Genomic DNA, 14,030 nt, shown 5'->3' with positions numbered 1-14,030 from the left:
AAATGCACAAATGCTATTGCAATACAGAATACATGTTTCCATCAGAGAGATGGACTTCAGCAACCCACAGGTGGAAGCAGGGTGGGGTGAGCCAGGGAGGACTCCACAGCCAGATGAGCAAGCCTCACCTTTGCCCTGCAAGAGCCTGAGTCCTAACCTCTGCCTTGTTTGGCTACAGGTGCCTGAATGCTAACAGAGGCAGACCAGAGTGCCAGCACATGAAGGGCACTTGGTCTCTGGACTAGGCCTCTGCCATTGCTGATGTCAGAGTCCACAAGGAGACAAGAGCTGCAGCTCTGCCACAACCATGTCCCTGGCCTTCACGGGCAGGGAGCCCTGTGCCAGCTGCCCTTCCCAGTCTGCCTGCTGGACTCTCCCCTGGATTCTCTGGGACCACTAAACAACCCCTTGCCATAGTAGTTTAAGTGACCTTGTGTCCCTGGCCACCAGGAGTCCCAGCTGACAAGACAGGTGGGGCCCAAAGACCTAGGGCAGAATATGCTGCCACAGAGAAGCTTTCACTCGGTGCAGACCGTTTAGCTAAGCACCTCTGGACAAGTAGGTGGGAAGCCAAGATGGTGCAAGGCTCCTGTAGACACTCTGGAGAGGGGCCCAAGCCCAAATGACCTGGGCCCAAGTATCCTAAGAATGTCTTTGACACGCAATAGCAGTGGGGAACCAAGAAAGCCTTTCTGTTTCAAACCTGTATGAGAAATTTTCTTGTAAAGGCCTAGGCAGCTATCTTGAATACACACACAGCAGTGCAGAAACCTTTTAATTGTTAAGATTTCCCAAGTCACCCAAAAGTGAAAAAGCAGTATCACAAGCCCAGCCCTGCCTCCAGTCTTTGTCAACACTTGCGGTCATCTGGTTCCTCCATCCCTCCCCAGGACTGCTCAGAAACAAAAGCTGCTTCTATTCCTGCTAATTCTGATGACAGTATCCATGCTGGGAAATCAGAGGCCAACCTAAGCTTCTGGCACACCTGGTTTGACCCCAAAGGCCCGTCTTTGGTCCTCTTTCTTCCAGAGTTGGCTTAAAAATTGCCTCCTAGGGGCTGGAATGGTTAAGCACATGCTCAGCACTGTTTCCAATGAAGCCTGCTTACTTTTAACTAGGAAAAGCCCCCCTCCCACCACCTACGAAAGCAGGATGAGCACAAGCAGTGGAGGACACCCCAAGAACCATACCTGCTGCTCAAAAAGCAGCGTGTTCAAGGCCTGCCTGCACGGCAGGATCATCATGGGGAAGCCCACAGCCACCGACATCACGAAGCCCACGCGGATCATCTCTGTCACCAGGTTGGAGGGGAAGTGCATCAATACGTTGCCTGCAGTAGCCTCAGTGAAGCTGACGTACCCAAAAAACCCCACCTGTCAGAGGAAACAGCAACATGGCAGAGTGTGGGGAGAAGGGCTGCTCCCAGAATGCCCTCACGCCCCTTCCCAAAGAAGCTGGTGCAAGAGAGGGCCTGCCAGGGACAAAAAGGCCACTTGGCTCCTCCTCTGTAAACGTCCCCCTCTGACAATCAGAGGGCATCTTAAAATGCTAAATGAGGAGTCCAACACAGCTTCCCAAGAGGGTCCCAGGGAGGAGAAAACGGAGCTGCCTGGGTGGAAGGCAGGCACCAGAGTGCTCCCAGACCCTTCAGAGGACGCACTCGTAATCTGGGTCCAAAACACAACCAGGGAACCATGGTCCTCTACAGAAGTAGACGCAGGAGTGGACGATGCTTGCCAGGGACCATCCCTAGTTACCTAGAGCAACACTAGAAGCACAAAAGCAAAAGAAAGAGGCTACAACCTTCTCCTACTTGGAGAAATTGGAGCAATAAGACTGCAAGAAAAATTTACCAAAATGCTAACAGTGACTGCATTTACAGATTGGGACTTGAGGTATTCTCTCCTACTATTTGATACCTCCTCATTTCTCTTTAGTGGACACACCCCACCTTCTGGGAGAGGGTAAGCAGAGTCCCTCTACTAGAGCAGTCTGGGCAGCTCTGCTGCTGAGGTGCTGGGTTCCTCAGACTGGGAGATGTCAACGCAGCCTGGGGTGAAGGGCCTAGCACGACCAGCCCAGTAATGACCGGGGTTGAGAAGAGGACCTGTTTTGGGTGGCTACATGAGCAGTGCACCCCCGGACATGGAATGGGAGAGTGACACCTCTGCAAAATGAAGGGTCTCGAGGGCTAGAGACCTGATGCGACCCAGGAGAGGAGAGGCACAAACAGGGTCCTACCATGACATAGAAGGTGGTGACCACATTGAGAGAGGAGGCAAATATGGAACTCATGGTCTTCACTGACGGTTCGTCCAGGCTGTCATAGGTAGGCAGGACCTGGCTGTGTGGAGACAAGAGGTTCTTAAAGCAGGCTCTGCACAGCCTCACCCGCCCTGGCAGCCAGCTCCCAGGACCTCTTCTGCAGCCTGGCCACTAGTACCTCTTCACATGGCACTCATCACACACGGACTCACCACCCTAAAGCCAGCGGGTCTCACGACACAGCAGTGGCAGCACCGTGATGGCCCCCAGACCAGCCCCCAGAACATGTTCCACATGGATAGCTCACAAGTACTACAGAGCCAAGGCCATCTGTGTCGTGGGGATACAAGATGCCCACTGTGGAGAGCATGGCACTGAGGATGAAGGCAGCTGCTCAGACACACCTCAGGGAAGGGAGAGTCCAATGGAACAAGCCTGGCAGTTGTAGCCCCCCCAGCACTCTGGCCAGGTGGGAGTGGAATGGGCAGAGAGGGGACAACACAGACACACTGCCCAGCTGGCAGCCTCTTATCTGTGTGATGAGAACACTGGCTCCTGTCTCATACCTGGTGCCAGGAGTGTGGTGCTACTGGGCAGATGGGAGGGACCCAGTCACTGCTGGGCAGGGGACGACAGCCCCACACAGGTTCTGCAACTGCACTCTGAGGACATGAGGCAGCACTGAGGAAAGCTCAGGGGACAGGATGCCTGCGAGGGGTGGGAGCCAAGACAGAAAGGAGGAGACGGGGCCACAGGGAGGTGGGAGCTATGCTGGGAGCAGTCTCAGTAAGGGCACAAGGGTTGACGCAGGCTCAAGAGGGAGTCCAGTGGTGCCCTCTAGGGCAACCTAGGCTCAAGGCACAAAGGACACGAGGTCAGGATGCAGAAAATCAGCAGCTACTAAGTAGATAAGCACAAGGTCACTTGAGCCAAATAACAAAACTGCCTTTTAAAAGTGAAAGAAAAACAAAAAAGAACACCCGAGCCAGATCGAAGAGCAGACGAAAACAAACAGGTGGGAAGGCCCAGCCCGGTGAGGCTGTTCACCCAGGCTCACAGCACACTGTCCCTCAGGTCACCTCAACACAGGCCACCACAGCAGTCAGGATAGGCAGGAACTGGCAGCCACATGCCCAGGCACCAGCAGAAAGCCAAAGGGAGATACCAAAAGCCCCAGCCCCAAAGCTCTGGGGAAGACTGTGTCCTGTAACCAGCTTCTCAGTGCTCACCATCTGCCCAGAGCCGGACCACACCAGGAACCCAGCCTGTGGGGATCAGCACCAGAGACCCATGATGCATGCTTGCCCCTGACCCCCAATACACTCAGAGAACTACTGGAAGGAAGCTGCAGCAGCTACAAGGAGGGACACCTGGGGATGGACAGGGTGGAGAGGCCAAGTCACAGGCTCTCCTCTAACCTGCATTCCCAGGGACCCCTGGACTATCCCCTGGACTGGACAGAAGAAAGGTCAGAGACATAGACCTCCCAGCCCCCTCCACAACATTCCCATGCTCCCCTGGAGGGCGTGGCTCTGAGCACCACTCCTGGCACCCAAAGGTATTCCCAGACCACCCACCTCACAGAGTAGCCTCCATCACAGCTGTCCCCACTATTGGGACTGGGACCCAGGTCTCCAGGGAGTCTGTCCTCCCCAGGCCTCCTATGATCAATGCTAACACAGCCACCTCTCTGGGCACAGGATGACAGTTCTGCATCAGCCAGCATTCTCTGTGTGAGGCCAGAAGGACCACACAGTGAATCTGAAAACAAGACCAACAGAGACAGGCTCCTGGCTGCAGAGTTTCCTGAGATTGAAGAGACCCTGTCACTGCACCTGGCGAACATTCGAGTATTCAAGAGGACAAGTCTTTGGCCCTAGGCCCTTCTGGGAGGAGGACAAACCTGCACGTAGCTGCCTGTGATCCCCCTCCCAATCCACAACTCGCCTGAGAATCAAACCCAACAGATGTGCACTGGCTGCTATGTGGACACCACTGAAGCGGCCAGACCACAGGCTTAGGTTTAAAACAACCCAAACACATAGACAGAAAGGACAACTGGTAACTAGGTACACAGTGCAAGAATGCAACTTCTGTCACCAACGATAATGGGGACATTAAACAGCAAGGCTGGAGCACGTTCTGGCGGAAACCGAGCTGCCAAGAGAGAGATGGTAAGTGGGAAATGACGATTTGGATCTCGTATGTGGGTGTAAACACAGCAGTGTGAGCAAATTTTATCTGTCACATTAGTTTACGATTGGCATAATACATGCCCACTGCTGCTATGGGGGGGCCCACTCTGCCAGCCCCCTGCACGCTGATGGTCTTTTCCCGTCCGCACCGGATTTACGCCTCTCTTTTCAGCCGGTTACTGCTCCCGTCCAGGCATGAATCACTAGCTCTTGCCACCCTGGTAGAGAAGGTACTGCCGCTGCGATGGCGGAGCAGCCTGATCTGCATTCACAGAGCCCCAAGTGCCAGAGTGAGCCTGCCCGCCTGCGCACACACAAGACCGGAGATGTCCCAGCAGCAGCCTGAACTCAATGTTTGGGCAATTTCCTCTCAACATTCTCAGAACAGCAGCTAAATTCTGGCAAAACACTCAGGACTCTGTGCAATCAGATGGCTGTGCTGCTGCCGCACCCACAGCCAGCTTTCCTCTCCCAGGATCTGGCAAAGCAGGCGCTCCAGCCAGCCAGTCCAAGCAAGAGTCTCTCGGGGTCACACAGAACTCACAGGTCACACTGGAACAAGACAGTGCTCTTTAGCTCCATGTGGTTGACAAAGACAGGCACTGGGCACGGCTGTCTGCACCCTCCCCCCCCCCCACCCCAGCAGTACTCACGATTGGCAGGCGAAAGACATGCCAAAGATGGGGATGCAGCGGAAGACACCCTCCCAACGGACGTAGCTGACCCGCTGCAGCCACTGCCCACCAAAAAGGCCATGCTTGAGGGATGACAGCACAATCTGCAAGGAGAGAGCAAGGCACAGGTCAGGAGCAGCCTCCTTTGGCCGACCTCCTGAGGCAGGAGGCACGCGGCCCTTCCCATTCCACTCTGCGGCTGGAGGACCCCACGCCTTCCCGGGCTCTCTGCCTCCTGCCCTAGAACACTCTGGTTCATGCCACAGGTTGGCTGGACACTGCCAAAGGAATGCATCCAGCTGCTAGGATTCCCATTCCCTGCTCACATCTGAGCCACTTTCTACAAGGGCCACTCAGCCCAGAGAGAAGCACAACCTTGCTCACTCACCCTGCCCAGTCCCAGTGCCCATCAAATTACAGAGGACAGACTCCTCAATATGGAAAGGTCCTTCCCTGGCCCTGGATCATGCTGAGCACAGGCATCTTTCAAGAGCTCAACCAACTGAGGGGCAGCTATCTGAAAGGCAAGGACTGCTAGACCAGTCCTCAGAGAGCTGTGAAATGCCAGAAAACTGCAGCTCCAGCCAATAACCTGCAGCTGCTCCAGTGCAAGCTGCCTGTGAAAACACCAGGTCTCTTCCCTCAGGAAGAATCCATTCTAATTTTGCTGTGAATAGCTCAGGTCCCAAGGAACTCACAGGGCAGGCTCTCCCAGGGAAGCCTCCCTATCCTCAGTGTCAGTGCTACACTTTATCTTCCAGCCTAGTCCACCAAAATGCTCACTTAAAAAAACAATAACTTGGGCTGGGGATGTGGCTCAAGTGGTAGCGCGCTCAAGCGGTAGCCCTGGCGTGCATGCGGCCCAGGTTCGATCCTCCAGCACCACATACAAAGATGTTGTGTCCGCCAATAACTAATAAATAAATAAATATTAAAAAAAAAAACAATAACTTGCCACCATGGGACAAAAAAACTGAATTTCCATGCTCTGGATCACAAATCCCACATGAAAGGTCTTTCCATAAAAAATGCAGACATAGAGCCGGGGATGTAGCTTAGTGGAGAGCATTTACCCAGCATGCACAAAGCCCTGGATCCAATCCCCAGCGTCATTAAAAAAAAAAAAAAAAAGAAAGAAAGAAAATAAACGAAACTATGCAGGTGCTACACCTGAGTCCCCAGAGGCTGGGTGAAGGAACACCAGTCTCAGAGCCACTCCTGCTGAAAGTGCTCACTGGCCAGGAGACCTGTGGGCTTCATGCACATTCTGATCTTTCTAACACATTTCTCAGGCTTGGAGCCAATTCCCCATGGTTCCCCAAGAGGCACTCGCAGATAAACCAGGTCTGGGCATGTGACTGAGCCCTTCCACAGGGCACAAGGCTCTCACCACAAACATGAAGACAGTGTAGAAGATGAGAGCCATGGCACTGAAGGACTGGATGGAGGCCATCATGTTCCTCTGTAGGCTGAGCGGGAGCACAATGCACAGGGACACCACGAAGAGCAGGAACACACGGAAGGTGCCGGTCACCTAGAAAGGAATCAGCAGGGTCTCCTGGGTTGCAGCCCTGAGCTCACTCACTAGCAAGGGTATGGGGAACACCATGGGGCCTAGGGGACCAACAGCATCCAAAGCAGAAGGTGGTGAGGCTCCAGAAGTGACCCTCAAGGTCACTGGGCAGTGTGGCTCAGTGCACATTTCTGAACACCATGGGATACAGTCCACCCCAGAATGAGATCAGCCAGAGCTGGAAAAAAAAAAAAAAAAAAGAGAGACAGAGAGAAAGAAAAAGAAAAAGAAAAAGCTGTTCCCTACTTCACACAGGGAAGGAAGGTGGTGGGAGCCTAGCACCCAGGCTGGCAGAAACCCAGAGAACCTACCACAGGTTGCTTCTCCAGCCAACTCAAAGCCAACTCAAAGCCAACCTTGCTTCAAGGAGGCTAGGACTCTTGAAATACTGATCCAGAAAAATCAATGGCAAAAGTGCAGACTGTTTACTTTAGCAGAACCTGCAAGGGTCTGGAGTACCTGACATGTCACTTAGCTGTAGCTGATACATGCTTACCCAGCTTCAGAGCTGCCGGCAGCCAGCCAGGGGTGGTAGGGGCTCTGCCAAGACTTTCTGAAAACATCTCTCAGCACATTCTCCCAGCTCCAAACACCTGCACACCTATCACAGCCCCATGCCTCTCAGCATGGGAGTGTCACACATGCAGAGTGACCTCGACAACCCACTAAGGGGGATGAGATGGACAGGTGCTGCACACATTGGCCTGCTGGGAAGCATTGCCAGGCAGCAGCAGCCACCACTGTCTCTCCTGTGCATCCCACAGGATCAGTGAGACGTCTGGACCTGAGGTGCAGCTGGTGGTACAAAGACGGTCCCCTTCTGTCCTACAGGCAGAACTACGTCTACAGAGTCCATGGTGAGACTTGGGAAGTAGAAAATCAACTGGGAAGACATGCTCAGGGCACAGACCAGGGCCACACTCACTCACTGGAATGTTCTTGGCAATGTGTAAGTCTGGCACATTCCACTCATGCAGAGGACTGCTCCCCCCAGCCATAATCTTTGCAAACTGAAATCCTTTTCTACCCCACTGGCATCCAAACATGAAGAACTCTCCATAGAAAAGACCCTTTATGCGAAATCATGTGCTTCTGGCTACAGCTTTGCTGCCATCAGGGAAGTAGAGAGGTATGTGAGGGGCCCAGTTCACAGATGGGACCCTCAGGGGCAGGAACACCAAGCTTGGAGGATGCCACACGGAATCCCCCAGACTGCACAAAGCATGAGTCCAACAGCCCTGGCAGCAGTGCCCTCACGTCCACCTCAGCAGGGTAAAGACAGAGCTCCCAGTGTGGCCACTCTAACCGATACCTGAGCACAGTGGCCAACAAGGGCCTGGCCACTTCACCTGCTCTGCGCTGTACCTTGGTGTGAGATGTCCCACTGCCCATCCTCCCCACTCATGCCTATAGCCATGGGCAGCACGGCAGCTGCTGGTCCTGCCTCTCCGCCACCTCCACAGAGGCTACCGCAGCAAGGCCTCGAGCTCCAGCTCAGGGAGCATCAGTGGACTCAGGGCCCAGGGAGCATCTCCCAGCCAAGCATACCGATCTCAGCTGGCTAGTGGGAGTGATCTGACACCGAGGTGCCACAGACAACCTCCAGCAGGCCAACAGACCAGAAGAAATGAGGATGCCCTTACCTGAAACCCAAACAGCCGAGCGAAGAAGTTAGACCCCAGGTCACCGATCACCACATAGAAGGCGATGCATGTTCCTAGCATCAGCCCAATCATGCTGCAACAAAGGAAACCGTGGGTTTGAAACAATATTTTGAAGGAGTGGGACATCTTGTCATGACTGAAGCAGGGAGCAGGTGCCTGCAAGTCCTGAGGACAGGACTGAAGGCCAGGAACCCTGTTCCCTGGGCTGTGCTGACCCAGGACTGCATAGGCTGGTGGGATGAGAGTGCAATTTCAAATGTCCAAGTTCACAGGACTTGGGCATGAGTGGGGTGCACTCTCTTGTACTTGGAGTGAAGACTGAAAAACAGTGAACTTCTCTGTGTGGTACTGTATTTTTCTCTCATCAGGAGGGTCTCAAAGTTCTTTTAGCTGTGCAGAAATGCATCATGACGTAAGACAAGTTAAAAGAACAATGATCTAGCAGGGCACAGTGGCGCACACCTGTAATCCCAGCAGCTCAGAGGCTGAGACAAGAGGATCGTGAGTTCAAAGCCAGCCTGAGCAACGACAAGGCACTAAGCAACTCAGTGAGACCCGTCTCTAAATAAAATACAATTGGGCTGGGGATGTGGCTCAGTGGTCAGTGCCTCTGAGTTCAATCCCCAGCATCAAAAAAAAGAACGATGATCTGCTCCCAAAAAAGGGAGGCCTTGTCCCGAAAGTTTACAATTCCCTAATTTAGAAAGCTAAAAGTACAATTTCCCAGTACCAAAAAATAAGCATACAAATAAAATTGCAATTTCCCAGCACAGTTTCATCTCATAAAATTTTAGTCCAAATGAAAAAAACATGCCTCAGTTTAATCCGCCTATCTGCAGCAGTGCTGGATTACAGGTGAGGGAACAGCACTGACCCTTATTGACAGTGGAGGGAGAGCTATTCTACTGGGTTCCAAGTTTTCCAGCTTTATGGACTTCTTGGTAAGACTTGTGTAAGGCTTTCAACCTTGCAGCAATCACTTTCAGAATAAGACACATTAGACTTTTGACTAAGTTATAAACCAATCCACATGTGAAACAGGCCATTCACCTCCTACATCTGCAGCATCTGCAGCTGCAGGTAATGAGGAAGGAAAGAGAAGGTGGGTGTAGCTTCACGGCTTACCTGGTCTCCACCAGCATCTTCCCGGCCTTCCCATAGGCGTGGAACGCTAGCACCAAAGAGAAGAAAAGCGCTCAGTCCAACGGTAAGCAGCAGGGCAGTGAGACCATGTGACCCAAACCCACTGGTCTTATGTGTTACGGATCTAAGGGGGATACTTTCAAATTCTGGCCCCAGGTATTCTGGGGATCCACCCTCCATAAACAAAACCACAAGAGACAAAAAGAAAGCAAGGGAGACAAAAGGCAGGTTGTTTTTTCACATGACAATGTTGTTGTTGTTTTTAAATATATATATTTTTAGTTGTAGTTGAACACAATATCTTTATTTTATTTATCTATGTGGGTGCTAAGGAACGAACCCAGGGCCTCGCACCTGAGAGGCAAGCACGCTACCACTGAGCCACAACCCCAGCCCCACATGACAATATTTTTTTAAAAAGAGAGAGAAAAGTCCCCACAAAGCAGAGGTTCCCAGCATATGGCGACCATGAGGAGGCCTGCCTAGAACAGGGCCAATACAGAGGGCACAGAGGAAAGGTCTCCAGGGCTTGCAGGCACCCCGCAGGTCCAGCCCTTGGCCAGAAGGCCGATCTCCAAGCCTGCAGCACAGGAGGGAGGGCTTTTGTCTTCACCCTTCATCGTGACTTGCAGAAGGAAACACAATCTTATGAGCATGTCACTCTGGGGACCAAGGGAGGAGAGGAGAGTTCTGGGGCTTGCCCGTGTCCAAGTGAACAGCCAGAATGCTGCACTGATGAACAGTGGGCACTGCCACAGCACAGGGCACCCTACCACAAACGGAGCCTCTGTCTTTCTTCCTGACCCCAGAATCATTTTAGAAATGAGAAATTGCTGACTTGGCAAGGTCCCTCCCAGGACCCTGATGGTGATCTGGTCATCATCAATTTCCCTATGGTCCAGTCAGATGAGGGGAAGGGGAAGTTCTGGTCTCCAAGGAGCAGCCCAAAGCGGGTGCATGTGACAGGATGGCTTCATCCATGTCAGCAGCCCCAGCTTCCTGCTCATTTCCTTCACAGGGGGTCGGAGGCCCCCTGGCAAGGTCTGAAAGCAGGAAACATGCAGCCTGTTGGGTATGAATGATCCCGTCATTTTAATTTATTTGGGAAAGGCCCAGCCTGAGAGCAGAGAAGGCTTCTGCCTCCAGGGGTCACTCTGGCCTTTTCCAAACTCAGCTGGCACCCTTCAAGTGCATCTAACAAAAGCCAAAGCCTGAGCCTGATCCCTACCCAGAATCCAGAATGCTGATCAAGACCTAAGCACCAGCTGGCAGGACACAGAATCTCTAGTCCCACAGGTGGAAGTGATGGTACCTGCCCATCCCCAATTCTTTAAAAGAAAGCTGAGTCTACAGGATGCTTCACACTGGAATGCCCTGCTGCAGAAAAGTTCCAGAACATGCCTGCATCCAGACATGGGAGAGTGGAAAGCCCACAGGAAATCAGAGAAGGAGTGAGAGGCAGAGCTCTCTTCTGGCTCCTAGAACATGACTCCAAGCAGGGCCATGCCAAAACCAGGCCCTGTCACTGCAGCCGCCCCTCTTCTCTCTTCTTTCCCCCAGGCTCACCCACACCCCAGTGTCTGCAGGTGTCCAAGAACCACCTCAGTGTGGGTGGGCACACCCTTCCCCACACTCATGGGCCCCCTCCTCCATCCAGGGCAGGCCATATGGGGACAAGGAGGCCAGCTGGCTCTGGCACCAGGGAAGCACCCAGGCTTTCCACTTGCCTGTCTCCTGCCTTCATTGGACCCTGAGAAACAGGGCCACCTTTTCCTCCCCAGCACCACAGGCTGCCCAGCGGAGCTGATTCCCACCCTCTCCTGCTTGCAAAACCCAGCAGCAGCAAGGGAGAGAAGGGGGTGCTGTGCAAGATGGGGGCACACACGGGGCAAAGAAGGGGTGCTGTTCAAAACAGAACAACACGCCACACACACCTGTAATCCCAGTGGCTTGGGAGGCTGAGGCAGGAGGATAATGAGCTCAAAGCCAGCTTCAGCAAAAGTGAGGGGCTAAGCAACTCAGTGAGACCTGTCTCTAAATACAACACAACATAGGGCTGGGGGTGTGGCTCAGTGGTGGAGTGCACCTGAGCTCAATCCCCAATAACCCCCATAAAAAAAAGGACAACACATACAAGGCAGAGAAGGCCAGCCAGTGACTTCAACACAGCTCCTCCTGGAACCAGGGGAGGAATGGTATTGGGGATCCAACTGCTGCATGGGACACAGGGCCAGCAGCACACAGCAGGAGAAGGCCAAGGGTGGAACGGGTCTGAAAGCTCAGTTTGACAGCCCTGTTTCCCAAGCCACACAGCACAAGCCCAGGAAGCCCAAAGGCCATGGAATGTGTGTGACACGGCACCAGCAACACCGGTTGCTCACAACCAAGAACTCAGAGGTCCCTGCTGCAGCAGAAGCAGCTTCCAGCCCAGACCACCCGTGCCAGGATTTGGCCATAACTCAGGGCAACGTCCAGGGCTCGGAAAGTTTCATGGGAGTCATGGCATCTAAACAATTGATTCTGATGCCTGTATATTTTCCGAAATGAATCGAGGCTTGAAGGAGGGTGTCCACATGCAGTAGGACGAGCTGGGCAGCAGTCGCCCACGTGGTTAAGGCTGGAGCCCAGGTGGCCAGCACACAGCACTGCTCAATTTTCTTTCAATCTTTCACATCTTGTCAAACCAGTTTGACTTCTCAGGAACTTTCGAAGAATAATCAGCCAGCCAGTTATCAAAAGCCATGACCTTCCCAGCCGAGGGCCCCACAACTTCTTTCAGGATACAGTATGAGTACTGAGCTGCAGTCTCTGCTATAAAATGCAGAGGAAGACCTCAGTGGGGACAAGCATCACACCAGTCACAGGTGTGCAGACCAGGAAGGGACATACTTCATCCCTAGCAGTTAGGCCCTCTCAGTATGGGTCAAGTTTCACCAATAACTCATACATACTCAATGACAACGAAAGACTGAGTGCCACTATCCTCAAGAGCAGAAGAGAAGGAAGGGGTCCCTGGGTTCTGGAGTCAGAAACAAATACTAGTGTCCCAGTGCCAGTGCAAGGCAGGCTGGGAGGAAACAAGAGGCTGTGCCCAAGTTCACTGTGCATGTCCAGAGGGGTCTACTTTCTTCAGCCCTGTAACTCTGCACCGTTTCCTCTCACGGGTCTCCTCCCTGTGCCCCCAGAGCTGAGAGGAGGGAGCCAAGGCAGGCAGGGAGACCTGGAGAGAACAGAACACACACTACCCTGGCTGAATACACCAGACTAGGCAAGCAGACAGGAAAGTGAGGGCAGTGCCCTCAAAGCCAAAGTATTAAGAGTCCAAACTGAAATGGAGAGCATAGCCTTCACTCCTTCTGACTAAAGTCACATTAAAGGAAGAAAAAACTACAGGAAAACAGGAAACAAAACCGCAGCAAGGGAACCAGGAGACAGACAAAGCCTATCGTCTTTGTCCGTCTAATCCCAGATACAGCCAAAGCTCAGAACAAGATCCTCCATAGACTTCCAGGTGGGGAGTTCAGGAGAATCCCTTTCGACAGCTCCAAGGAAGGCTTCTGGGTAAGGGGAGTGACACAGCCAGGCAGCCCTAAAGAGGGTGAGCATAGCTATCCCTACCAGACTTGGAGAGGAGGGTACATACATCACCTGCTCAGAGTGGGGGTGCAGAAGAGCACTAGGGGAGACCTGACACCTCAACCTTTCCCTATCACTTCAATACGAAGCAGGTGATTCTATTAACACTTTTATTTTAAATTGCATTAAATTTTAAAATAAGAAAGAACACTGCTGTCCAAGAAACTCATTAAGAATAAAGTAGAGCTGGGCATAGTGGAGTACACCTTTTATCCCCACGGTAAGGAGGCTAAGGCAAGGGGAATCACAGGTTCAAGGCCAACCTGAACAACTAAGCAAGACTGTCTCAGAATAAAAAATAAAGAGCTAAAGATAGAGCCCAGTGGTAGAGCACCCCTGGGTTCAATCTCCAGTACAGCAAAAAATAGCAACAATAATAATTAATTTAAGAAACAAAATGGAAGAAAAACAACCAAATCAAAGGAATAAGACCCCACAGCCCCAGAGGTAGAATGTCATGCTTCTTGAGAAAGGGCTTAAGCACAGAGAAGGCCAGCCAGTGACTTCAACCCAGCCCCTGTGTTGAACCAACTACTCCAAGAGCCAGTACTCACCCAGGCCGGCGTAGGTTCTCCGTTTGCTCAGGCTGGCAGACTTCACCAAGAACATGCATGACTGATGCGTCATCCAGGAGCAGAAGACCAAGAGCAGGGCACCCAGGACAATGCCACACTGGAGAGTGGAGACAGAGACATCACAAAGCAGATCCTCCCCAGCACCTCCACCTCACACACAGCATCAGGGTTCACACAGCACTCTCTGCCCACAGGGAGGCTCCACCACAGTCTCCTCTTACTGAGAGGGATGTTGCCCTGAAGCAGGGGAATTCTGCATGTGAATCTTCCCCTTCCTCAAGTCCTACCGGACAGCTAGGTATTGC

The 14,030-nt window shown here is 52.6% G+C and overlaps 1 protein-coding gene across 7 annotated transcripts in view; it reads right to left on the bottom strand.

The window, feature by feature from the left end:
* Slc38a10 (solute carrier family 38 member 10) overlaps positions 1–14,030 on the bottom strand; it is a 41,040-nt gene that overhangs the window by 23,387 nt on the left and 3,623 nt on the right. For 6 of the 7 annotated variants that reach the window (XM_078041451.1, XM_078041452.1, XM_078041453.1 and 3 more), the window contains exons 2-8: positions 13,705–13,822; positions 9,497–9,542; positions 8,351–8,444; positions 6,525–6,668; positions 5,114–5,238; positions 2,242–2,344; positions 1,191–1,373 (exon numbers count right to left, since the gene is read on the bottom strand). In XM_078041451.1, the coding sequence (XP_077897577.1) occupies positions 1,191–1,373; positions 2,242–2,344; positions 5,114–5,238; positions 6,525–6,668; positions 8,351–8,444; positions 9,497–9,542; positions 13,705–13,822 (813 nt within the window). Of the gene's footprint in view, positions 1–1,190; positions 1,374–2,241; positions 2,345–5,113; positions 5,239–6,524; positions 6,669–8,350; positions 8,445–9,496; positions 9,543–13,704; positions 13,823–14,030 lie in introns of those variants that run through there. The other variant, XM_040268353.2, reaches the window with a different exon arrangement.

Source organism: Ictidomys tridecemlineatus, chromosome 3 (assembly GCF_052094955.1).
Source record: "Ictidomys tridecemlineatus isolate mIctTri1 chromosome 3, mIctTri1.hap1, whole genome shotgun sequence".
In the NCBI taxonomy this organism is placed as follows: Eukaryota; Metazoa; Chordata; class Mammalia; order Rodentia; family Sciuridae; genus Ictidomys; species Ictidomys tridecemlineatus.
The sequence above is the reverse complement of the archived record's forward strand: the minus strand, read 5'-3'. Positions and strand labels throughout refer to the sequence as shown.